Raw genomic sequence first — 25,871 nt, forward strand, 5'->3', positions numbered from 1 at the left:
TTCATCTCTATCTCTCTTATAACTATAAGTGAAGCCTTATGGATGGAAATGAGAAATTTTGGGTTGGGTTGGGTTGGGTCACTAGATGGTCCACCATATCTTTTTGCATGTCTACTAAGGTGTCCCGTCCCTCCCTTGGTTTCGGTCGAGAAAATTTCCTACATGTCCGACACTTGGCTTTGGTTCCATCTTTACTTAATTGATAATGTACCCAAACATTACTCTTTCGGTTGGTTTGAGCAAATTCCACTTCGGTACACCACTCGTCTAATGGGTTTGGAATTTGGGTGTTTGGCATTTGGGTTTATTGTTTACTCGACCTGGAGGCTTGTGTTTAGTTACCTTGGCTAGTAGGAATAGAAAATTCATGTTGTGATCCGTATAAATGAGGTGAGAATTGGTTTTGTTGAAATCCTGAACTAGACATAATCCAAGGAGCCATATCATCCATTTGTTCGAACCCTCCCGTGGTTTGGGGATGAAAGAAAGGGGTGGAAGTGTTTTGAAAGGGCATGTTATGGGAGGTAAAGGGCATGTTAGGGGAGGGAAAGGGTATGTTGGGGGGGGGGGGGGGGGAGGGCATTGAAGTGTTTGGGTTTGGTGATTCTCTACGTTTTGACTTGGCTTTCCTAGAGGAGGAGAAAGCGTTCGGGTTTGATGCCATGATTAATATTTAATAATAATAACAATAAGTCAATAAGAAAAATAATAATAATAAGAACAATAATAATACAATAATAACAACAATACTAATACAAATAACAATAACAATAACAACAATAATAATATAAATAATAATAACAAATTAAAAATAACAATAAGAATAACAACAATAATAATAACAATAACAGTAAGAATATTAAGTAGTGTTTATATAAATTAAGTTTTTAAAAATAATTATAATAATAGTAATAATAATAACAATAGTAGATTACTTGGGTCAGTGAGATCCCAGGTAGGAGAGGTTAGGAACGACGTTGTCTAGAGCCCAAGTCCCGCCTTAGACAGAGCTCACTAACAATCCAAATTATCCGCAACAAAAATAGAAATTAGTTTTTATATATAAATTAAGTTCCAAGAAAACAACAATAACAATAACAATAACAATAACAATAACAATAACAACAACAACAACAACAATAATAATAATAATAATAATAATAATAATAATAATAATAATAAAAACAACAACAACAACAACAACAACAATAATAATAACAATAATAACAATAATAATAATAATAATAACAATAACAAATTAAAATAAAGTTAAGTTAGATCTTACAATGATGCTTCGATTGCTTTCCACTAAATAATTTCCCGAATTAATAATTTTTTTTGTAATTAATTTTTATAATTAAGAGAATTAGAGAATTTAAATATGATAATATATATATATATATATATATATATATATATATATGTATTTTTTTTTTTGAGTAGTAGCCTAGTAGAATTTACAAGAGATTAGGAACTTTTTTTTCTTTGCACAAAAGAAAGTAGGAATTGGAGAGAATAAGAGAATTAGAGAATAAGAGAGGAGAGATGAGTTGATGAATTGTGAAAAATTTGGAGGAAAAAATGAAGTATTTTTAGGGAGTTTTGGGTGGGAAAAGGGCCGACTGTTGGAAAAGGGGCTAGTTATTAACGACTCTATGGCACGGGCCGTGACACATGCTGGGCTAGCGGGTCGTACCGGCGTGCTGACCCACGGGCCGACAACTGTGCCGCTTGCTGTGCCCGTGCCGGATTTTAATTTTTTTGTTCACGGCCCACAAGTGGGCCGCCGCACCAGGCCCGTGCTGGCACGGCCTACGCCCATCTATAACTATCGCTTAGGTGCACACAATAGAACAAACTTTAAGTGGAGGAAAATATAGCACACACTTTGGGGTTGAGTGCGGTAAATTTTAAGTGAAATAATAAACAACACAGGTTTTGGGGTTTGGGTGCGGTAAATGACATCAACTATTTTCGGTGTCGTAGATTCCACCGAATTCCGGCCACTATTAAAAAAAAAACCCCTTCTCACGTTACTACTATAATCGTTGTAATTGAAATTTGTCTAGGCAAATTTTTTCCTTGTTATTATATAATATGTTAATTTATTTAACTTATGTAATTTATTAAGCATATGAGTTGTTATGGGTAAAAATTCTGTAAGTCAAAGTCAATAAAAGTCAGCTAATGTCAACAACGGAATCAAGCTTCGACGAAAGCTAAGACTTGACGAAGAGAAGCCAGTCTCGATGGACGAAAGGTGCTCCAACTACTTCGATATTTTCCAGGAAGAGATATATATGGGAGACTAAGTCCATGCCCAACTAGATACTGCCGCTAGAGGACTAAACTAGAATAAGGAAGTTGAGGAGCTAACTCTGAAAATCAAGGAAGCAAAGCTTATCACCTTGCAACGGCTAGGGACCAACCCTAAGCACCCTCTATATAAGGGGAAAGCATCATCAAGTGAAAGACATCACAAACTAGCTACAAAAATACTCTAAGCATACATTGTAATCCGATTCTAAATGCAATTTCATAGTGAAAGTTTGGTAGATCCTTATTCTACCCGCGGTTTTTACCTTCATTGGGTTTTCCGCGTCACCAATCCCTTGTATCATTTCTTTATTTTCACTTTACTTTTATCCTTAGTTTTATTTAGTTGATCCGTAGCCTAGATTTTTTTATTCAATGCCACTTATGAAATGACCCCTAATGAAATGACTCTCAAGCAGCTGAAAGAGGCTTATGAGAAAGCTCAAGCTGATCTCCTAGGAGCTCGGGAATCCAACGAGCATCTGAACAAGGAGAAGCAGGCGTCCGAATCTGATGCAGCTAACCTCCGTTAGAAATTGGAATTCGCCCAGAACAATCTTTACCGACCAAGGAACTTGGATATCGTGCCACGGATGCATCCGTTGGAAGTGTTGGAGTCTCCGCATGATACAGAAATAGAGTCTAGTGACGGAGAGATGGAGACGAATCCCCCGATCAGGAATGTCGCGCGGCAAGAAAATCTCCGGACTCTAGGAGGCGAGCAGCAGTCTAATGTCGTGAGCTGAGCCAGACCGAAATCTTGCTCCAGAGGTTGGTCTCCTTAGAGAAGAAGAATTCCAAGGTGCTTTCGATGATGAAGAAAATGCCAGGTATTCCAATTCCTGTCCAAATGCAAGCTCCCGATGGATTCGAAACGACCCCGTTCAGTGATGAATTATCCAGGGCTCACATTCCTAGAAGACTGTCCCTCCCGATGTTTACCTTGCTTTATGATGGTACAACCTATCCAGAGCAGCATGTTGAGTACTACAAGCAGCGAATGTGGAAAGCTTCGATTCCGTTTGAGTGCTGGGAAGCATGCATGTGCAAATCCTTCAGCGCGCGACGCTGACTAGTCCCGCCCTCAAGTGCCTCGGCAAGCTCGAACCAAGTGGTATCACTAGCTTTGCTATGTTAATTAGCAAGTTTTATTCCCATTTTGAAAGCAGCAGGCAGTTCGACAAGCAAACGAGCGACCTGTACCGGATCGTCCAAGGGCCAAAGGAAAGCATCAGGACCTATTGGACCAGATTCAACAAGGAAAAAGTCTCGATCAAGAATGTTGACAACAGGACTGCCATCGAAACCTTCCTCCAAGGACAGCATACAGATTCAGATCTGTACAAAGATATGGTCAAATATCCCTGCTCAATATTTGAAGAGGTTCGGACGAGAGCTGTGGCCCAGATGCGTTTTGACGAGGACATCGCCAACCAAAGCGCCAGTCAGATCGTCAAAAGCTTGACCGATCGCAAGGCTACAAGAAATCTGCGAGGATCGTGGCGACATCAGGCGTATGAAACGACATGTAGATCACGGTTTGTTAATAGTGTGCAGGTAGAACTAATCATCGATGCATCGCAATATCCAGAGATATCCGAGTATGGATTCGACATGAACATTGTAGCAGTGGTGAAAGAGCTGGAGCCTCTAGGCAACAAAGTTCGCTGGCCAATGAAGAGCAATAAGCCGGATTCAGGAAAGGATATGAGAAAGTGGTGCGAGTTCTATAGCGATCATGGTCACAAGACAGAAGATTGCTATGCCCTGCGGAAAAAAGTCGCCTTCTAGGTGAAAAGAGGCAACCTCAAGCATTTGTTGGGAAAAAAGAAAGGCAATGCAGCCAGTAACGACAAGTAGGCCCCCAAAGCCGCCTGTACCTGAGGTAGTAATTAATGTCATTTCTGGTGGTTCAGATATTTGTGGACTAACCTATTCTGCAACCAAAATAATTGCAAAGTCATCAACAAGTAGCCCTGCCGTCCCGGAAGAACTAAGGGACCCTTTGGAAAAGAAGCTGGAAGTTATGGCCATCACTTTCGACGATGCTGATATCAACAACATCAATAGAGAGTAAGAAGACTCCCTGGTGATTTCTTTGATGGTCGGGAATTGTCTGCTTCGAAAGGTGCTGATTGACGGAGGAAGCTCTGCAAATGTCCTATTCCGAAAGACTATGGAAGATATGGGCTTGAAGGATAGTGACGTCGTCAGAAGGTCGACGACTTTGGTCAGTTTCAGTGGTGAGACTGTGTCAACTCTCGGAGACTTAACCGTACCTACCTATGCTGGTGGCCTAAACCCCCAAACCAAATTCAACGTCGTAGATTGTCCCTCAGCCTTTCGTTACTATTCTATTCCTCTTTCCAACACCTAAGGTTCAAATGTACAATCCTTTAGGATCAAAAAAATTCATCAATGGTGAATGGTACGCCTTTGAGTTAAGCCCTACCATAAGACAATTTATCTACTCGTGTTTCTATCAAAACCCACAATCCTCCACTTTTGTTTGTGGAGGAGAGATTACAAAATCACTAAAATCAAGGAGCACTTATAAACTATAACAACCTTACTTCACTAAATCGCCAAATAAGTTATCATATCTCACAAATTGTAGTTACCGACCGTATATGCACGCATTCTATCCTAATTGTTTCTGGAAACAAAATGCTCCTCGGGGTTAGGGTAATAATATCAAGATGTCCTAAGGCTAAGTCCAATAACTGTCCAAACGTCCTTCGGCTCTGCCTTGCTGTCCGAGAGCTTGGCCTACAAAAGAGAGAAGGTTAACTGCCCCGGGGGTGTGACCCGAGAAAGCCCCTCCGATGCTTAAGTCAGCAAATGTACTTTTTAGAGAGAGAAAGTAAAGAGAGAGAGGGTACTTTAGAGAGAGAAAGTAGAGAGAGAAGGTTAGAGAATTAGGAAAAAGTTACCATCATTAATGATTGGAGAGCTATTTATAGTGGTACTTTCAGGTGGCAGAAGTTGTACTTAATTAGACAGATTAGGGGTAAATCCGTACTTTACTCTGACTAATGATGGGCTGGATCATGGAGGGGTATTTTCGTAATTCCAAGCCAATGGGCTTAGGACAATGGACTTGGCCCAAACATTTAGCCCCACGTGTGATGTGGGAACGAGATCGCATGAAGTTCGGATATCATGCGGTACGAGTACGAGAGAGGTTGACACATAAGTCGGAATAGATTTTGAGGCGTACCCGAGGGCTAAAACGAGCCCAGGTGTTCCTGAGGGCTAAATAGAGCCTCAAGCGACTTGCAAGGGTGAAAACCAACCCCAAGCAATGCATTATAAATACCTTAATTGAGATGACTGAGCGGTTTTTGAGAATTCATCTGAAAGCTTAGTCGAATGAGAAATGACGGCTTGCTGATAACTGAGAGCTTTTCTCCTTCCAGAATATTTTCTTCAGGCTGAGCCCCATGTATTTTTTTGAAGGCATGACTTGTCTTGATTTTTCAAAAATCCTCTCCAATTTTTCTCCCAAATTTCTTGAGAGTTTGAGTGAGCAAGTCACATCGCTCGGGTTCATCCAAGTTAATCAAGATATTCAAAAGGTATGCGAAAATTCTCAACTTTTAATCCGAATTTGTAGATCTGAAAGCATGAATATGTGTTTGTGTTCTTGAATTTTCGAACTTGAGTGATTTTTGGAATTTTGTTAAATGAATTTCGGCCAAGCCTAGGCATATTTAATTTTTGAGCTTATTAGATTGCTTGAATTTCAGGGTAGAAATGGTTATTCCCAGCTTTCGGCCAGGTAGTTGGGTGCTAGGGTGAGGCGTAGCCGAGGAGATGAAGTTGGTTTAAGAAAATTAAAGGGTGCCTAAGGCTCGGCCTGAGACCCGAAGGGGTGCGGCCAAGCACTATCGGTAGGCTAGGCCGAGAACAGGGTGAGAATGAGAGCTTTGACCACCGAGGGAGCTTGGGTACATGAGCTTGCCGAGGGCCTCACCAGCAGGTTGCTGCTGGGCTAGGCTCTCGGATCAGGTGAGTGCCGATGGGGTTGAGAGTGCAGGCCGAAGGGATGCCTGTCTTGCCGAAGGGGTGTGAAGGTTTGTTCGACCGAGGGACCCGGTCAGGCCGAGGGATGTGCGGAGCTCCGAGGGGGTGAGTGATGCAAGCAAGCCGAGGGGTTATCTTGCAGACTGAGGGGGTTATGGCGTGACTGAGCGGGCTGAGGGCTGAGGGCTGTGTGCTTGGCGTGCCGAAAGGGTACATAGCGCGGGCTGAGGGCTTGACTTGATTAAAGCCGAGCTGAGGGAATAGGAGGAGAGATAGAGAATGCCAAGAGCTAGGGGTATTGTCGAGTGAGAGATCCTTTGAGTTTTATAACTTGGTTTTTATTTCAAGTTTATAGTTTTTGTGAGGTTGAGATGCGAGATTGCCGAAGGGGTAGCAGCGCTGGCCGAGGGGGTTTGCGAGTGCCGAAGGGGTAGTGGCACTGGCCGGGTGCGAGACTGAGAGCATAGCCGAGTTCTCGGCCTTTAATACTCAAGCAATTTTTTAAATTTTCGGTGTTTGGTTTTTTTTTATTATTTATTTATTTTTTTAATGGCCTTGGATATGCTGAGAGGGTGGAAGCAGGCTGAGGGGGTGGACGCATGCCGAAGGGCTGCCTGGATTGTCTTTTCGCCATCTCACCCCTCGGTTTTCCCTTGGTCTGACATGATGCCGAGGGGATGACCCTTGTAGCCGAGGGGGTGATTAACGAGAGAACGAGAATGTAGCTGGGCGGAGAGACTTTGTTTGAGCGTTTTAATTAACATGCCAAGGGCCCAGCTTTGAGATACGCGGTAATTTAGCCCAAGAGATTAAGAAAGACGTTGAGGGTCGAGTCTTGGGCTAGATGCCGAGGGCCCACTCGGACTGCTGAGGGGGTTGATGCTCGCAATAGGCCGAATGGCCGAGGGGATAGCGCGCTTGGCTCTTGGGCCCTAGTTACTTGGGCGTTGAACGATTTTGGGCTCAGCAGTTGTATTGCGCATTTTAGCTAAGCTTCAGACTTGATTATTTTAGTTTTGACTACTCAGGATATATTCCTCGACTAGGCTTGATCTTCAAGAATTTTCTAACACTTGAATATTTTTGTTGCCATTGCAAGATTACCTCTCCCCGAGCTGCGCCTGATTTACTTGCCTGAAGCTCTTCCGGCCTCTCTGACCACTTGGTGAGCTTTCAACACTTAGTTTTTTAAGCTCTAAATATCACATCTTCATGCTTAGTAATTGTTTGCTATTTTTCCTTGTATGCTTGATTGTTCCTTGGCTGCGCTTTTCATGATGTTAGGCTTAGAGGTACGCTTGCTGTATTTTTGTATGTACATTAAACATTCTTCGAGGTAATCTTGAGTTGAGTTATGCATGTATAATGAATGAACAAGTGACTCAATATTATCTAGATTCTCTCCCCGGCCCTTCATCTTATGACTTGTCCAAGGAAATTTGGTCGGGGGGAGTACTTGTAGCAAATGTGATTGGTAGTAGTGTTGATGCGTCTATTCCTTTGGGTGTGCCTTTTCCTTGTGTGCCATCCCCACCCCCTAAGCATTATTTAGGCTTTGATTATTATTTGCCTCCTTCCCTTTGGGAAGTTTCTCTTGCACGTAAACGGACTTCTAGGGATTCTTTGAACAGATTGCTTGTTGACGGTGTGGTGACCATGTCAAGTGAGGACGATACATCTACTTCTTCTCTTGGGGCACCGGTGCCTTTTAAACCTCCTGTTAGGAGGATTAGCCCCTTTATGTGCCACCCCTCCCCCGCTTGGCTTAGATCTTTATCGGGGGGTACTAGACATTTGCAAACACAATACCATGTCAAGAAGCCTTTTCTCATTTCTTCTCTTAGGGATGATAGTACTGTAGATAACCCTCCCCCCGGATGTATAGCTATATATAAGGATTGTTTGGAGAATGGGTTGAGGTTTCCGTTGCATCCATTCGTTGAGGAGCTGTTGATAGAATATAACTTGAGTATTACCCAGCTTGTTCCTAACTCCCGGCTGACAATAAATGCCTACATTGCCACTTGTAGTTTACTCGGCACCCCTTGTACCGTAACTGTCTTTAGGAACACCCATAGACTTCAAGAGGTCCCGGGTAATGTAGATAGCCATGGGTGGTATCCTTTTCATGATAGGGAGTTCTACCTTACTATACACACGAAGCTTTCAAGTCAAAAGGGCTTCCGCCATACCTTTCTTTTCATTTTCCATGTCGGGGGTTGGAGGATTCCCCGAGATCATAGTGGCGTGCCTAGGATTGGATTGAACTATAATGTTTCTACCATGAGCGTTGATGAAGCCGTAGGGGCTGTTTGGTAGCAATCCTTTAAGGAAAGGGGGTCCAAGGAGAAACGTTCGACCATGTGGATTCTGAAGGATAGGCACTTCAAGAAAGAGCGGTTTTTGAGTGTCGTGGGCCTTAGCCACGCCTATGATAGGGGTATGATTTGCTTTTGCTTATGTAAGTTTCAAGCTCTTGTGTTTCTTCCTAGGCTTTGTTATTAACAAGTTTGTATGAATGTTTGCTTCCAGGTGTTGCATACGACCAATTGAAAGGTAAACTCCAATGAAAGATGTCTCAGGTGAACTTCCGAGCTGGGAAGATCAAGGCCTCGTTGAACAGAGGAGATATGAGCATTCCACCTCCTCCCCCAGTATGTCCATCTTCCTAGGATTGATTTCTTTAAGATATTGCTTTTCTTGCTAACTTTACTTAACTTGTGGTTTGTCTTTTCAGAACCCGAAAAACTTGAAACCAAGGAGGAAGACATCTAAGAGAGGAGAAGGATCCTCCCAAGCGACAACAATGGAGATGGACGACCAAGGGTCTTAACACGTCTCTCCGGCGGTCTCTTAGCACTTCGAGCTTTTGGAGGTCGAAGGCTATGGGAAATAGGGGAAACGCCCTCGCATTGGAGAAAATAGTGATGTTGAGGATGAGGAAGGTTGTGAGGTCGGGGCTCCTTATTTCCTTAGCCTTTCTTCAGCTTGACTAAGGAAGGGCGCAGGAAGATGGTAAAGAACATCATGTCTCGCTTTCCTTCGGAGAAGGTTTTTGAGGCGGTGAGGGCAGAGCCTTCCAAAGTCCTCTCCTCCACCTTTGATGGTATCTTGAAGGTATACTTTCTTACATATTGCAATAATTTTTCTATCTCTAGGATTGTGCTAACCATCTGTTTATCGTTCTTGATGTAGGTCGGCGTGACCCTGAGCATGCTTGCTGAGGAGTACCAAAGGGGCGCCATGAAGAACATGGAGGGTCTTAAGACAGAGTTTTCATGTGCCCGAACCCAGATTCACGACCTTAAGCTGGAGCTTAACTCGGCCCAGGATGAACAGAAGAAGGCCAAGCAGGACCTTGCTGATGCCTAGGAGGCTGGGAATACTAGTCTACAAGCCCTTGAGACTAAGCTCAAGGAGGCTAAGGAGGGGAAGAAGAAGATTCAAGCTGAGCTTATGGAGAAGAAGGCCGGGCTGACAAAGGTGAAGAAAGAGCTGGCTGAGACTAAGGAGGAGGCGGGAAAGACTCAAGAGGAGGTGATTTATGAGTGGAAGAAGTCTCCAGCCTTTGCCGAGCTACAATCTGAGCTTGGATATGAGGCTTTCGAGGCAGGGATTGCTGACGCCCAGACCCACATGGATACAGCCTTCGCTTCCTTTGGACTGTAGGATTCTTATCCCAAGGTACGGGATAAGGTTAGGGAACTTATCCGTGCGGCTGAGGAGGAGGAGCAGAAGAAGCTCTTAGAGTAGCTAAACCAGTAGGGCGAGACTGATAGGTAGCTTCTCCGGCCCGACCTTTTGTATTGGATTCTATTGATGTTTTCTGGGTTGTATTAGACTTACGATAGCTTGTCTTTGGCTTGATGAGCTTTTAAAACTTGGCTTGTGATGTACTAACACCGCATATTATCTCTTGACTCTGCCTTCTTGATGTACTGGAATTCACATGTTTCTTTTCAACTTTCCTTTGTTGAACTCTCGCTCTTCATTTGATTTTCCATGGATCATTTACCCCTAGGGGCCAAAAAGCCTCTAGCATTTGACGAGTAACCTTAGCATACTATTCTTGCTAGGTTAGGGCTAAACGAGCCTTATGTTATTTTTTCATGAGGACGGGGGTTGCATGAACACCTAGGGGCTAAACGAGCCCTTAGTTATAAATTTTGAATTGACAATGTAAACAAGCTAGGGGCTAAAACGAGCCCCAAGTTCAGAGTTGTATGAGAGTTGGGCTTTCTAACTCTTCGGAGTAGGCTGAGGGCTAAACGAGCCCCAAGCTATGAATGATCTTTCGGCCAGGACTCTATCTCAAATGTTTGAGCATAGGCTAGCATCTTGCCCCAAACATTGGAACAAACTTTTGTTATTGTTGACTTAGCGAACCAAAATGCCCTATGCCGGGCATGTGGTGCTATTAAATGATTGTCGGCTACGCTAATAAGCGATATAAAAGTTCAAAAAATAAACTTTAAGTAAGAAAATGACAAAGTGCAAAATGTAAAGGGCAAACGTCCCAGCTAAGGGGTTTTTTCATTATATTAACATTAAAGCAAGAAACATTACAATGATGCACTATATAGTAAAGTTGATTTCCTCGTATCGGCTCTTATTGCCCCTAGGGCATCATTGTAAGGGATAGTTTAAACATAAAACCTTCGTAGGTTATCAGCATTCCATGACCGGGGGAGGTCCTTGCCATTAAGAGTTTGTAAGCAAAAGGTCCCCGGGTAAATTACCTCTTTAATCTTGTAATGCCCCACCCAATTTGGGCTTAGCTTTCCCAATTCTGGACGCTTGCCAGCAGCCTCACACTTTCGGAGTACCCAATCACCCTCAACTAGGGGTTTTGCCTTGAGTCTCTTGTTGTAGTAGCGAGTTATCCTTTGCTTGTATGCTATAGAGCGAAGCAAGACATCTCCTCTTATCTATGGGAGTAAGTCTAAGGCTAAGGGCTTCAATCAATCATTCTGGGCAAAGTCATAGAAGGTGACCCTAGGAGATGGAATTCCAACTTCTACGGGGAGCACGGCATCACTCCTATACACTAAGGAAAAAGGCGTTTTCCCCGTAGCTTCTTTGGTGGTGGTACGAATGGACCATTAGATCCCAAGTAAGTCATCCACCCAAGATCCTTTTGTACCCTCCAGCATTGTCTTCAACCCCTTTAACATTGTTTTGTTCGCTGCCTTAGCTTGGCCCTTTGTTTGGGGTCGGCATACAGCAGAAAACCTTGTCTTGATTCTAAAACGCCCACAATACTACCTAGTTGGCCTGCTGTTGAACTGCCGGCCATTGTCTGAGATCTAAATGCGGGGTACCCCAAAACGGGTGATGATGTTTATCCAGACGAATTTTTGGACTTGTTTGTCGGTGATTGTTGCTACTGGCTTGGCCTCAACCTACTTAGTGAAATAATCAAACGCCACTATCAGAAATTTCCTTTGCCCTGAAGCCACGGGGAATGACCCCAGGATATCCATTCCCCGGCGATCGAAGGGTAAGACCGATTGAATGCTTGTGAGGGCATTGGCTGGGATATGAGGCACATCAGCAAACATCTGACACCTTTCACATTTCTTGACAATCTTCATGGCATCATGCCTCAGGGTTGGCTAATAAAATCCGACCCTTAGCGCTTTTCCAACTATAATCCTTCCGCCCTGATGGCTACCACAAACCCCTTCATGGATTTCTCTAAGTACATAATTTCCCTCCTCCGGGGTGATGCACTTGAGCAATGGGTGAGTGAAAGATTTCTTATAAAGGATCTTGTCGCGCAGCATGAACCACTCAGCCCGTTTTTTAATTGTTTGGAAGCCAGGGGTGTCCTCAGGTAATTCTCCCTTTAAGGATAGAATTATTTGATCCATCCAAGTCTCCCCTCTATCAATTTCCATGATGGCGGGCCTTTGGGGTACTTGGTTTCTCAAGAACTTCCCACATGATATTTGAGGGGGGGGGGGGGAGTTATCCCCTCAGCTGAGCTTGCTAAGCAGGCAAGAGCATCAGCTTGCTAATTTTCTGACCGGGGAATATGCTTAATCTCAAAGTTGTTAAATGCCTTTGTCAAAATTTCAGCCTTCTCAAAATAGGCCTTCATGTTTTCCTCCTTCACTTCAAATTCTCTTATCATTTGCCCCACAATGAGCTGTGAATCTGAGCATACTTGAATTGATTTAATCTTCATGAATTGGCACAAGCTTAGCCCCAAGATGAGAGCTTCACTCTCGGCCTCATTGTTTGAAGCATGGAAAGCAAACTTAACAGTGTACTCAAATTTCTCTCCCTCCGGGGAAGTGATAATTAGCCCAGCCCCACTTCCGGCCTTACTAGACGACCCATCCACGTAAAGAGCCCAAGGGGCGAAGGTGTCTATAAGGGTAGGCCTGTGGGCGAACTCAGCTATGAAGTCAGCCAGGGCTTGGGCTTTGATGGCTTTATGGGGTTCAAACTCAATTCCAAAGTCAGCCAATTTATCTGATCAATCAGTTATCTGGGATGAATGGTTTTTGCTCTCTAGCACTTTCTTGATTGGTTGGCTGGTGATAACTTTGATTAGGTGTGCTTGAAAATATGGCTTTAACTTCCTGCTAGCCATTACTAAAGCGTACACCACTTTTTGAATGAGAGTATATCGTGTCTCAGCCCTCCTTAAGGCATGGCTGACAAAGTAGACCGGTACTTGGCCTTCTTCTCTTTCAGCAATAAGAACCGCACTCAAGGCATAGTCCGATATGGCCAAGTACACATATAATATCTCCCCGGGGAGGGGGCTAACAAGCTTCAGGGTGTCCATCAGATGTTCCTTCAATTGCTGGAAGGCTTTCTCAGCCTCCTCATCCCACATGAACTTGGGCCTCTTGAGGGCCTTGAAAAATGATAGACTTTTGTCAGCTGATTTGGGTAGAAATCGCCCCAGTTCAGCTAAGCAACCTGTAAGGCGTTGCACCTCTTTCACACTCCAAGGGGAGTCCATGTCAAGAATGGCCTAGATTTTATCCAGGTTGGCATCAATGCCACGCTGATCAACCATAAAGCCTAGGCACTTTCCTCCTTGTACCCCAAATACACATTTGCTGGGATTAAGCTTCATCTTATATTTTCTAAGGGCGGTGAATGTTTCACTTAGGTATGCTATGTAGTCTGAGCTTTCTTTACTTTTGACGATCATGTCATCAACATAGGCTTCAACATTTCGGCCTAACTGCCCTTCAAAGATTTTATTCATCAAGCGCTGGTATGTAGCTCCGGCATTCTTCAAGCCGAATGGCATAACATTATAACAGTATACCCCTTGGCTGGTGATGAAGGTCGTGTGGGCTTGATCTTTTTCTGACATGGGTATCTGATGATACCCTGCGTTGGCATCCATGAAGCTTAGAAGGGTGTGACCACCGGTCAAATCCACCAACCTATCAATTTTAGGCAAACGGTGATCATCCTCCGGGCAGGCCTTGTTCAAGTCCGTAAAGTCCACACACATACGCCATGAGCCATTTGGCTTCCTAACAAGCACAACATTAGATAGCCACTCAGTATATTGGCATTCTCGAATGAAACCCGCTTCGAGAAGCTTTTTGACTTCAGCGGCTGCTGCTTTGTTTCTCTCTAGCCCAGCATGTCGGAGTTTCTACTTGATGGGCTTATAGCCCTCTCTAATATTTAGCTCGTGTGTCATGACTTCGGGATCTATGCTCGACATTTCATCTGTTGTAAAAGAGAAGATGTCCTTGAATTCCCTAAGTACTTGAATGATTAATCTTTGAGCTGGGAGTCTAAGTTTTTCCCACTCTCACAATCAAAGCGGGGTCATCCCCCAAAGGTATGCTTTCATCCTCCTCAATATTCTTAGGCCTACCGTATTGCTTGGGATTCTCAGCCATGTATATATTCACTATGGGGAGCTGAGGTTCATCGATATCCATTGCCTTCCAGTTGGCCCCCTTATCTTCCTGATTAATTAAGGCTTCGGGTTGCTTCAAGCTATCTACATAGCATTTTCTCCCTTCAAATTGATCTCCATATATCTTCCCCACCGAGCCATCATCAGTCTCGAATTGAAGGAGTAAGTGATAGGTTGAGATTGCGGCTTTGACCCTGTTTAGTAAAGGCCGACCAATGATCATGTTGTATGGCAGATGGGTGTCCATAACTAAGAATGTAAGTACCAAGCTCCTCCCCTTCTTCTTCTCCCTCAGGCGGATAGGTAGCTTGATCGTTCCTAAGGGGTAAACATGCTGCCCTCCAAAGCCGACTAATGGCTTGTCCAGGGGCATGAGGTCTCCTCTGCCAAAACGCATCCGTTCTAAGAATTTCCAAGTAATAATGTCTGTTGAATTCCCACTATCCACCAAGATCTTCTTGACCTTAGCATTGGCCACTTTCATGTAGATCACTAGAGGGTCATCATGAGGCTCTGAATTTTCTTAGCATTATCATCTCCGAACATCATGAGGGGGTCTTTCGGGGTGGATGAGGGAGTGCCAATATTGTAGATAGGTTCTTCGAGCGACCGCAAATGGCCCTTGTGTGCCCTGTTAAACAAACCCCCGAAGGCATATCCTCCAGTTATGACATTGATGCTCATTTTGGTGTCAGCTGAGCTATGGGCTTCTTGCATAACCCTGGAAGCCTTGCTTCTTTGTTTATCTTTTGGGGGGGACTTCAGATATTGGTTAAGCTTGCCTTCCTCTGCTAGCTTGTCATGGGCTCTCTTGAGTTCCCTGCAGTTTCGGGTGGTGTGACCGCACTCCCGATGGTATTCACACCAGAGCTTCTTATTCCTTTGTTCTATCGGCGTGTTCATTGGATTCGGCTTGGGGAAGATAGCCTTGTTCTTTATGTCCAAATAGATCTCACGCCTGTCAGCATTGTACTTTAGTCCTTCATCATCACTCTCCGCCTTCCTCGGTCTTCTGTTCTTGTTCTCATGATAGTTGTCCTTGTGCTTTCTTTTACCCTTGTTGTTAGCCACAGGCGCCTTGCACACCTCACTTGCTTCAATGATTCTTTTAGCTCTTTCCATGGCTTCGGAGAAGGTACTGACTTTATCATGTACAAGCTCAAACTTCATCTTGTTAGACTTGAGCCCGAAGAGAAGGGCTATAAAAGCAACATAATCTTGGAGGTCAGGGATAAGCTGAGACTCGATGTTGAATCTCTTGATATAGTCATTAATACTTTCATTCTCTCCTTGCTTCACTGTCATCAGGTGAACGCTAGTCTTTGTTTGCCTACTCCTAGCGATGAAGTGCTTTTTGAATTGGGTAGCTAGCATGTCAAACGTTCTGATGCTTCTTGGGGTAAGGTTGTTAAACCATGTATGGGCTATGCCCTTGAGAGTGGTAGGGAAGAATCTACACCAAGAAGCTTCACACCCGGTTTGGACTCCCATCTGTGCTTTGTAAGCGTTCAGATGGTCCGTTGGGTCTGTCTTCCATCATATGGGTCCAATGTAGGGATTTTGACCTTAGGAAGAATGGGGTATTCATTATCTCCTGGCTGAAGGGGGTGATGTTCTTGACAATCCCAAGCCTCCTTGGCCCGGGGTAGGAAGGACGCTCAGGACTTTTGCTTGCTGAACGAGCGGGCTGAGAGGTCCTTCCCCTCGGTCTTGAAGTAGTTGAGTTATCCAAGCTATCCCGGTATCTTATTGATCCACGCGGAGAGTGAAATCTGGTTCGACCTCTCTCGGGGGGGATCATTCTCTTCTTTTGAGTTCTCCCGCCAGGAGTTGATTATCTGACGGGCATCTAGAGTTCCTTCCCTCAGCCTTCGGTCATTGATTATCTCTCTAGCATCTCTTGATCGGCTTGGCTGCCCAGACTCCTGCTGGGGGTTGGGAGATTGTTGTGGTTGAGCGACAGGACTCCTGGCGCTGAGGCTGAGAGGAGGCTTGATGGAGATGGGACAAGTGAGGCTGAGGGTTAAGCTGTGGAGCTTTCCCTTGCCTACTTTGCCGTCCGCCTGGGTTGACAAGCGTCCTTAGGCTTTCCTCAAGGTTTCTGTTGATCTGGGCTACCAGCTGATCCAAATCTTGACGGGTGACTACCTGGGGGCTATTCACCTCTCTAGCGGGGTCACTGGGAGCTTGGGGTACTATCTCTTCGACTATATGAGCATGTCTAGCCAAGAGAATCGGAGCTTATCTAGTAGCATCTCGATATGTGCTGCGGGGACGCCTAGTGTTTACCATGACTTTTTGTTGATTATCCCCATAGACGGTGCCACCTGTTTCTGGAAACAGAATGCTTCTCGGGGTTAGGGTAATAATATCAAGATATCTCAAGGATAAGTCCAATAACTGTCAAAACGTCCTTCAACTCTGCCTTGCTGTCCGAGAGCTTGGCCTGCAAAAGAGAGAAGGTTAACTGTCCCGGGGGTGTGACCCGAGAAAGCCCCTCCGATGCTTAAGTCAGCAAATGTACTTTCTAGAGAGAGAAAGTAGAGAGAGAGAGTACTTTAGAGAGAGAAAGTAGAGAGAGAAGGTTAGAGAATTAGGAAAAAGTTACCATCATTAATGATTGGAGAGCTATTTATAGTTGTACTTTCAAGTGGCATAAGTTGTACTTAATTAGACAGATTAGGGGTAAATCCGTACTTTTCTCTAACTAATGATGGGATGGATCATGGAGGGGTATTTTCGTAATTCCAGGCCAATGGGCTTAAGACAATGGACTTGGCCCAAACACTAACCATAATCACATAATTTCCGTAAGAGCATTATGCCACAACTTCTTTTAGAATAAATGGGAAGAGCAAAACTTCCCACACAAAGTAGATAACCTATTTTCTCTATCATCTTTACACTTTCTCCTAAGGGTCATTTAGATCCTTTCGGTATTATCTTTACACTTTGTCCTAAAGGTCATTTAGATTCTTTCTCTTTACTCTCGGTATTTCTATAAATGTAAAGCTGTGCCAGAGGCCCTGGCCTTCACAAGGCCAGCTCCAACAAGAGCCAATAGGGTAGTGAAAGTTAAGTTAAAGATTCCATGTAAATATCCACGTACTTGTTAGACTACATTATTATTTAATATGGTATCACGCCATTACCCTAGCCACCGAAATTCTCTGCAATCCTGATCTTTCTGTTCTTCCGTTACTCTTCTTCCTTCTTTTCTTCTTCTTCTGTTTTTCCTTTCCTATGGTCTGATTGATTGTATCAATGGGGGACGGTGATTACAATAACAAAACTCCCGATGATAACGTCAAGACTATGGTCATTACTGCTGACAAGGGAATAAATGCGTCGTCAATTGTCTATCCCTAGATCAAATACAATTTATACAACCTAAACAAACCTAATACGAGTATAAGGCAAGCATAGGGGTCGAACCACAGAGAACGGTTAAACACCACCAAATGTTATCGACAAGTAAGCTAGTCCGGAATAGGAGATAAATAAACTAAAGTCTAAAAATGCTAAAACAAGAAATAAAACATTAAGGGAAATGGTTTAGGTATAGCATTCACTTGAACATAAACAAAAGCATAGAAGTTGAATTAATTATGAACTAAACATGCTCAAATATCGAAAAAAAAGATCCAATCTAGTCGCCTTCCGGGGTCAATTGGCTTCTCCTAACATAGCCTCTATGTTTCCACATTAGAACCATATACTAGGAGGTACTATTAAATAACAATCGATAATAATGAACCTTAACTAAGTCAACTTCCGTTCCTTGTTAGCAAAGATTCACCTTTAATCAACCAACAATGTGCACTTGCAAGAAGATTAAAGAATATCAAGCATATAAAGACTTTAATCACAAATAAATCAACTCTAAACCTAGAACATGCTCAAGATCCAACTACACCACAACCATCCCCTTAATGGGGAAATTACTCACTAATCATGATAACAAGATTAATTAACAAATAACCAAGAATCAACATGATTAATAAGTAATACCAACAACTAAATCAATAATAAAAATAAAGCAATAAAAATAGAGGAGAGAGAGTTAGAGATTCTCATTGATTGAAGATGTAAATCTATAGAAAAGATGATCAATTTCTTCTTCAAAATCCAAGTTCAACAATGGTGAAACCCTCACTTTCTCTCTAAACTACCCTAATCCTAAGCTAAACCTAGAGAGAGAAGCTCTCCTAAAACTAATTAGAGAGTAGAATAAAATGATGGATGATTGAAAAGTTCTTCTAATTACCCCAAAAAATGGGTATACATACTAAGCTAATAAAAATAAGAAAAATAAAATAAAGAAAACAAAGAAAATAAAAAGAAATAAGAAAAGAGAAAGGAAAATAAAAGGAAATAAGATAAAAAGAAAAGAAAACAATAAAAACCCAAATCCCCCAAAACACAGCAGACCCCCGAATCTCCTTCTTCGATTTGCCTCGCTGCTCTGAATTCTCATCCTCACCATTCACGCATGGACCTTCAAATCATCACCATCGATCACCTTCAATCATGGCCTTTGGATTAATCGAAGCAATCATGACCGTTGAAGCTCATTAATTCGTACAATTAAACTCGATAAAGATGGAGCGGTCGCTCATACCCATTGGAGCGTCCGCTCTGAGCTTCTGCCTCAAATTGTTGAAATTGAACCAAGAATGGAGCGGCCGCTTCAGAGGAGTAAGCGTCCGCTCTGAAGGGTATTGCGAATTGAGATGAATTGGAGCTATGGGTTGCGGGCTGCTCTGATTTGGGGCTGCTGCTGTGTGCGGCGGATTTGATTGGTGGCTGCGGTGCTTTGAGTGTGGTGATGTGTGGTGGTTGCGAATTGCATGGAAGAGGGAGTGCGCAAAGATGTTGCGGGTTGGACGGTGGTTGGTTGCTGCTCGAATTGGAACAGGGGAGGCTGCTGTTGGTGGGTGTGAATTGTTGGGAAAGGATTGTGAATTGTTGGTGGGTGTGAATTGTTGGTGCTGGTGTTGTTGGTGGTTTGAGGAGCAGGGGAGAATCATAGGAGTTTGGTTTGTGGTGTTGTAGTGGGTTGTTGGCGGCGGTTTTGGTGGTGTGGCTGAGTGGTGATGTGTGTGGTGGAGGATAAGGTGGAACGTGGGGTGAAGGTTAAGGGGCAGCAGCAAGTAGCAGGGCAAACCCGAGACTCACTCCATTTAGATATTGTAGCGTATGCCTTGAACCTCGAACATACCTACAAACACGAGCAAGATTGAGGAGAGGATTGGGACAAAGAATAAAATAAAATGAAAACAAAGGACGAAATAAAACAAAACCAAGACAAATAAAATAAAATAAATAAAATACAATAAAATAAAATAAAATAGAAAATAAGAGACATAAAACTAAACTAATAATAATTAAAACTACGCAAGCAAATAAAATAAAATAAAATACGAAAATAGACTAAAACTAATAAAATAAAGAAAATAAATTAAAACACACCAAAATTACCAAAATAAACTAGAAACTTTATTAAATAGAAAAAAAGAGAATAAAAGGTAAAATAAGGGAAAATAAACACGAAAATAACCTAAACACTACCCCTAGGAGTGACATAAATGTCACTTATCAAATTCCCCCAAGCTAAACCTTTGCTCGTCCTCGAGAAAAGCTAAGGCAAAAGAGAACAAGATGGAATTATTGAAACCAAAAGAAACAAAATAGAAACAAGGAGAAAATCTGTACACTAACTCACTGTCGTAGGAATCACGGTTGTTTTTAGCTACAACAAGCCCTTAAAACCCCAAAGTCGCCTATGAGGACGAGTGAGGTCTCGTGAGGGTTTCCTAAGAGCATACCCCACAACTCTCGACAAAAGCCAAGGAAAGGCAACAAAAGGAAAGAAACACAAAGAGAAAAAGCAAAACATAAGCTCATATATGGACAAGAGATAAGGACAAATACTAATGAATGCAAACCTTTCTAAATGGACAAATGTATGCACGTTCCATGATGTCGATGGTTGATTGAAACATAACACATGCTAAGCATAGAGAACTACTTAGGACTCACTCCACCCTAGCCCCAACCAATCGGGCCACGTTCTCCCCACTAGCTTCAAATCAACCCTTAAGCTAGCTTCTCAAGATTCCACGAAGGAACCGGAAAAATATAAAGAAATGAGAAATTTGAGAAGGTAATCCCGACGTCTCAACTATGCATACTCTTTCCATAGGTTTGAAGTCTATCTCCCTCCACCGTTCTTTTGACCTAACCCACTAGAGTATAAGGGTCTTTTTAGTGGTTGTAACGTAAGGCTGAGGGTTAAGGCGGGGTAAAAATTTAAAATTTGGTGAAATTTCCTAAGTGAAGCAAAAAGTGCGGCCGACACTCAAAAATAACTCAAGAATTCACTAAATATCAAGCAAAAATACCACTAATGCCATTCCCCCAAGCTTATTCAACACAAACACACAATATTCCCCCCCCCCCCCCCCCGCCCAAGCTTGAACAAAGCATTGTCCTCAATGCTTAAACTAAGGAAGAAAATGAAACCAACTAAAATATTTTTGTTGTTTTTGTTTTTTTTCCAATTTTTTTTTCTCTTTTTTTTTAACTTTATTCATTGTCCTTGCCTTTTATAATTTTGGACGGCTTTTTCTTGAAACTTCACTATATTTTCATAAATTTGCATATTTCTTTACAAGCTCAACTCTAACCAATTCTCAAAGTGCTTCTTGTTTATAATCAACAACTCAAAACTTAAACCTCACATGCCAATGCTTCACTAACTAAAAGGTTGGTAAACATAGGCCATTAGGTTTGTAATGTGGTTTAAACAAGAGCGGGAAACATAAGGCTCAAATTGGTTAGCAAGTAGGTTTATGCAAAATAAAAAATCAAATTTGTAACAAAACAAAAAGAAGATAAAGAAAAAAATGAGAAAGAAGTGCCCTTTTCCTCCCCTAGAGTGCTTCGGTCACGATCTTGGGAGCTATAAGTCAAAACAAGGATCAAGACATGCATAGCTAAGGATCCAAATGTGCCACACAACAAAGTGATGAAGGCTAGAACAATGTTACCTCACACGGGATTATAACTAAGCAAATAACAACTAAGGGTGCCAAATCCACTATAGAGAGCAACACAATCTTACCACATACCACGTGAACTAGGGCTTCATGGCGCCCTAAAAGTTCTTAACCCGGCTACCTTAGCATGTAATATCCTAGAGTCAACCAATGACACTCTCAAACCGTGCACACATTAACCACTTAGGAAGAAAGGCATTCAAGAGTAAACAAATCCAAAAGATATAATTTCTAATTAAGAACAAACAAAACACGATTGCTAAACTTGCCTTGAAGTAAACAAAAATCTTTTTGGATTTTCCAAAAGCATGAAAAACATGGAAATGCATATACTCAATGCATGACATATATGAATGAACATCCCACCAAACATGATAGAATACCCTCCCCCAAGCTTGAATGAGGCAACATACTCAAACATAGACCAAATAATCCATGGGAGGGGAAAAGGAAGAGATAAAACCACAAACCAACACATGTCCAACAAGGCATCAACCATTAGAGAAAGAGCAAGGAAAGATGTTACCGGATATTAGGTGGGTGTAAATACCCGCAAATGACCCAAATAAACCTTTCAAGACTAAATTCCTCTAGTATCGAATCTCGCCCTCCATGTGCTAGCATTTGCGGTGCCAATCTTCTTTGATTCTTGATCCAAACCAATGCACCAAGGTATACCAAGTCATGTACCTAGCAAAAGGCAGACAAACATTTCCATGAGAGAAAATCTATTCTAAAAAGAAAAGAAATGAAAGCAATAAAACACGGGTTACTTCCCGCAAAGGCTTGATTAACGTCCAAGCATGACCAATCTAGTAAATAACCCGACAAAGAACGCAAAAGCTTGTCATATGCACCGGCAAACATATCAAGAAATAGAGCATACGCGATGCTCATATGACAAGCAAACATAAAGTACAAGGAGACTTTATGTTTGAGAGAAGGGGGAAAAGAAAAAGTAAAAGAATCAAAAGAAAAATCAATAAAATAAGAAGAAAAAGAAAGATAGGGAGGCAAACTATCCTCACAAAAATCGTTTTGGTTGGCATTATAACTCTTTTCCTCATCAACGAGTTGGGGGCTTCGAAAGCATGGATAGGAAGAGGATTCCTAAGCGGTTCTTTGAGAAAAGAGGGGAGGAACATAGGATAGTAGGGGATATGGTTAAACCTTTGGGAGAAAGGTGTATGAGAAAGGGGAAAAGGGGTAGCTATTCCCTCACCACAAGGTCTCACATTACTAATGAGGGCATGGAAATCAATCATGGAATCCTCAAATGAAGAACCCTCACGATCTACATCTCCCTCAAGCTCAAAAACTCCAAATGATTCAACCTCAACCTCCTCTTCATCATCTTGAATAGCATCTCCCATACATTTCTCAAGTCCTACCATCTCAAATCCAAGAGTGAATGGGGGAAAATTCCTCTCAAACTCATCTATTTCTAATGAAGCATTATCAATGAACTCACTAAAAAGGTTATGGGCTTTCGTTTGAAATGCAAGAAATATTTGGGCCATAATCTTAAATGAGTCCAAATCATCATGGATAGACGAGTCAAAAGCTTGCTCATTGGAATCATCTAGGGAAATATGGGACACACCTTTAGAATTCATGAAAAAATCGGATGCAATATGAGAAAGAACATGCACTTCATCATCATTAGAATGTACCTCATTACATTGAGCTATAGAGGGAGGGGAGTTGAAATCATGCATTACATGGTCACTATGTGGAGCATCAAGCACATCATGGGAATTCATATTAGACAAATCATGACAATTAGCATCAACATTAAAAGCATGAGAATCCCGAACATAAGTCTCATGATTGGCCCTCTCCCAATCATAATTATCCCTAGCTAACCATGAATAGAAATCCCAAGCTTCATCCGAAGACATAGTTTCAAGATCACCATTTAACATATTATCAACCACTCCTCTAAAATGCTAATTTAATCCCAAATTAATGATTTCACAATAATCACCCTTGGTAAAACCCTTAACACCATCCAACAAATCCTCAAGTCTATTAAAATACACCCAAAACGGTTCATTATCAAATTGAGGAATAGAAATACAAGCCATTTTTTCAACTAAAGCACGCAACACAAATAAAAACCAACAAATAGAAAGATAACCATAGACAATGGACTAGTCTCAATAAGATAACACAATGGTAATGGAAGTCGTTCCCCGGCAACGGCGCTAATTTGAAAAGGGAATAAACGCGTCGTCAATCGTCTATCCCTAGATCAAATACAATTTATACAACCTAAACAAACCTAATACGAGTATAAGGCAAGCATAGGGGTCGAACCACAGAGAACGGTTAAACACCACCAAATGTTATCGACAATTAAGCTAGTCCGGAATAGGAGATAAATAAACTAAAGTCTAAAAATGCTAAAACAAGAAATAAAACATTAAGAGAAATGGTTTAGGTATAGCATTCACTTGAACATAAACAAAAGCATAGAAGTTGAATTAATTATGAACTAAACAAGCTCAAATATCGAAATAAAAGATCCAATCTAGCCACCTTCCGGGGTCAATTGGCTTCTCCTAACATAGCCTCTATGTTTCCACATTAGAACCATATACTAGGAGGTACTATTAAATAACAATCGATAATAATGAACCTTAACTAAGTCAACTTCCGTTCCTTGTTAGAAAAGATTCACCTTTAATCAACCAACAATGTGCACTTGCAAGAAGATTAAAGAATATCAAGCATATAAAGACTTTAATCACAAATAAATCAACTCTAAACCTAGAACATGCTCAAGATCCAACTACACCACAACCATCCCCTTAATGGGGAAATTACTCACTAATCATGATAACAAGATTAATTAACAAATAACCAAGAATCAACATGATTAATAAGTAATACCAACAACTAAAACAATAATAAAAATAAAGCAATAAAAATAGAGGAGAGAGAGTTAGAGATTCTCATTGATTGAAGATGTAAATCTATAGAAAAGATGATCAATTTCTTCTTCAAAATCCAAGTTCAACAATGGTGAAACCCTCACTTTTTCTCTCTAAACTACCCTAATCCTAAGCTAAACCTAGAGAGAGAAGCTCTCCTAAAACTAATTAGAGAGTAGAATAAAATGATGGATGATTGAAAAGTTCTTCTAATTACCCCAAAAAATGGGTATATATACTAAGCTAATAAAAATAAGAAAAATAAAATAAAGAAAACAAAGAAAATAAAAAGAAATAAGAAAAGAGAAAGGAAAATAAAAGGAAATAAGATAAAAAGAAAAGAAAACAATAAAAACCCAAATCCCCCAAAACACAGCAGACCCCCGAATCTCCTTCTTCGATTTGCCTCGCTGCTCTGAATTCTCATCCTCACCATTCACGCATGGACCTTCAAATCATCACCATCGATCACCTTCAATCATGGCCTTTGGATTAATCGAAGCAATCATGACCGTTGAAGCTCATTAATCCGTACAATTAAACTTGATAAAGATGGAGCGGTCGCTCATACCCATTGGAGCGTCCGCTCTGAGCTTCTGCCTCAAATTGTTGAAATTGAACCAAGAATGGAGCGGCCGCTTCAGAGGAGTAAGCGTCTGCTCTGAAGGGTATTGCTTATTGAGATGAATTGGAGTTATGGGTTGCGGGCTGCTCTGATTTGGGGCTGCTGCTGTGTGCGGCGGCTTTGATTGGTGGCTGCGGTGCTTTGAGTGTGGTGATGTGTGGTGGTTGCGAATTGCAGGGAAGAGGGAGTGCGCAAAGATGTTGCGGGTTGGACGGTGGTTGGTTGCTGCTCGAATTGGAACAGGGGAGGCTGCTGTTGGTGGGTGTGAATTGTTGGGAAAGGATTGTGAATTGTTGGTGGGTGTGAATTGTTGGTACTGGTGTTGTTGGTGGTTTGAGGAGCAGGGGAGAAGCATAGGAGGTTGGTTTGTGGTGTTGTAGTGGGTTGTTGGTGGCGGTTTTGGTGGTGTTGCTGAGTGGTGATGTGTGTGGTGGAGGATAAGGTGGAACGTGGGGTGAAGGTTAAGGGGCAGCAGCAAGTAGCAGGGCAAACCCGAGACTCACTCCATTTAGATATTGTAGCGTATGCCTTAAACCTCGAACATACCTACAAACACGAGCAAGATTGAGGAGAGGATTGGGACAAAGAATAAAATAAAATGAAAACAAAGGACGAAATAAAATAAAACCAAGAGAAATAAAATAAAATAAATAAAATAAAATAAAATACAATAAAATAGAAAATAAGAGACATAAAACTAAACTAAAAATAATTAAAACTACGCAAGCAAATAAAATAAAATAAAATACGAAAATAGACTAAAACTAATAAAATAAAGAAAATAAACTAAAACACACCAAAATTACCAAAATAAACTAGAAACTTTATTAAAGAGAAAACAAGAGAATAAAAGGTAAAATAAGGGAAAATAAACACGAAAATAACCTAAACACTACCCCTAGCAGTGACATAAATGTCACTTATCAACTGCTTACCATCCGGCTTTGGTCGTCACCAATATTCGAAGCCTTGTTCCCCTCAGACAAGGTGCAATACTCTCC

General features: G+C 41.9%; 1 protein-coding gene across 1 annotated transcript; it reads right to left on the reverse strand.

Moving 5' to 3' along the window:
• Positions 1 to 14,740: 14,740 nt before the first annotated feature.
• LOC145580990 (uncharacterized) lies at positions 14,741 to 15,739 on the reverse strand. The gene has a single exon (XM_081638066.1). The coding sequence runs from the start codon at positions 15,737 to 15,739 to the stop codon at positions 14,741 to 14,743; it is 999 nt and encodes a 332-aa protein (XP_081494192.1).
• Positions 15,740 to 25,871: the final 10,132 nt, after the last annotated feature.

This window comes from Chenopodium album, chromosome 15, assembly GCF_948465745.1.
Source record: "Chenopodium album chromosome 15, dcCheAlbu1.1, whole genome shotgun sequence".
NCBI classification, from domain to species: Eukaryota; Viridiplantae; Streptophyta; class Magnoliopsida; order Caryophyllales; family Amaranthaceae; genus Chenopodium; species Chenopodium album.

Coding starts and splice junctions, on each gene's coding strand:
- LOC145580990 (XM_081638066.1), bottom strand. CDS start 15,739: ATGGGAGTCCAAACCGGGTGTGAAGCTTCTTGGTGTAGATTCTTCCCT.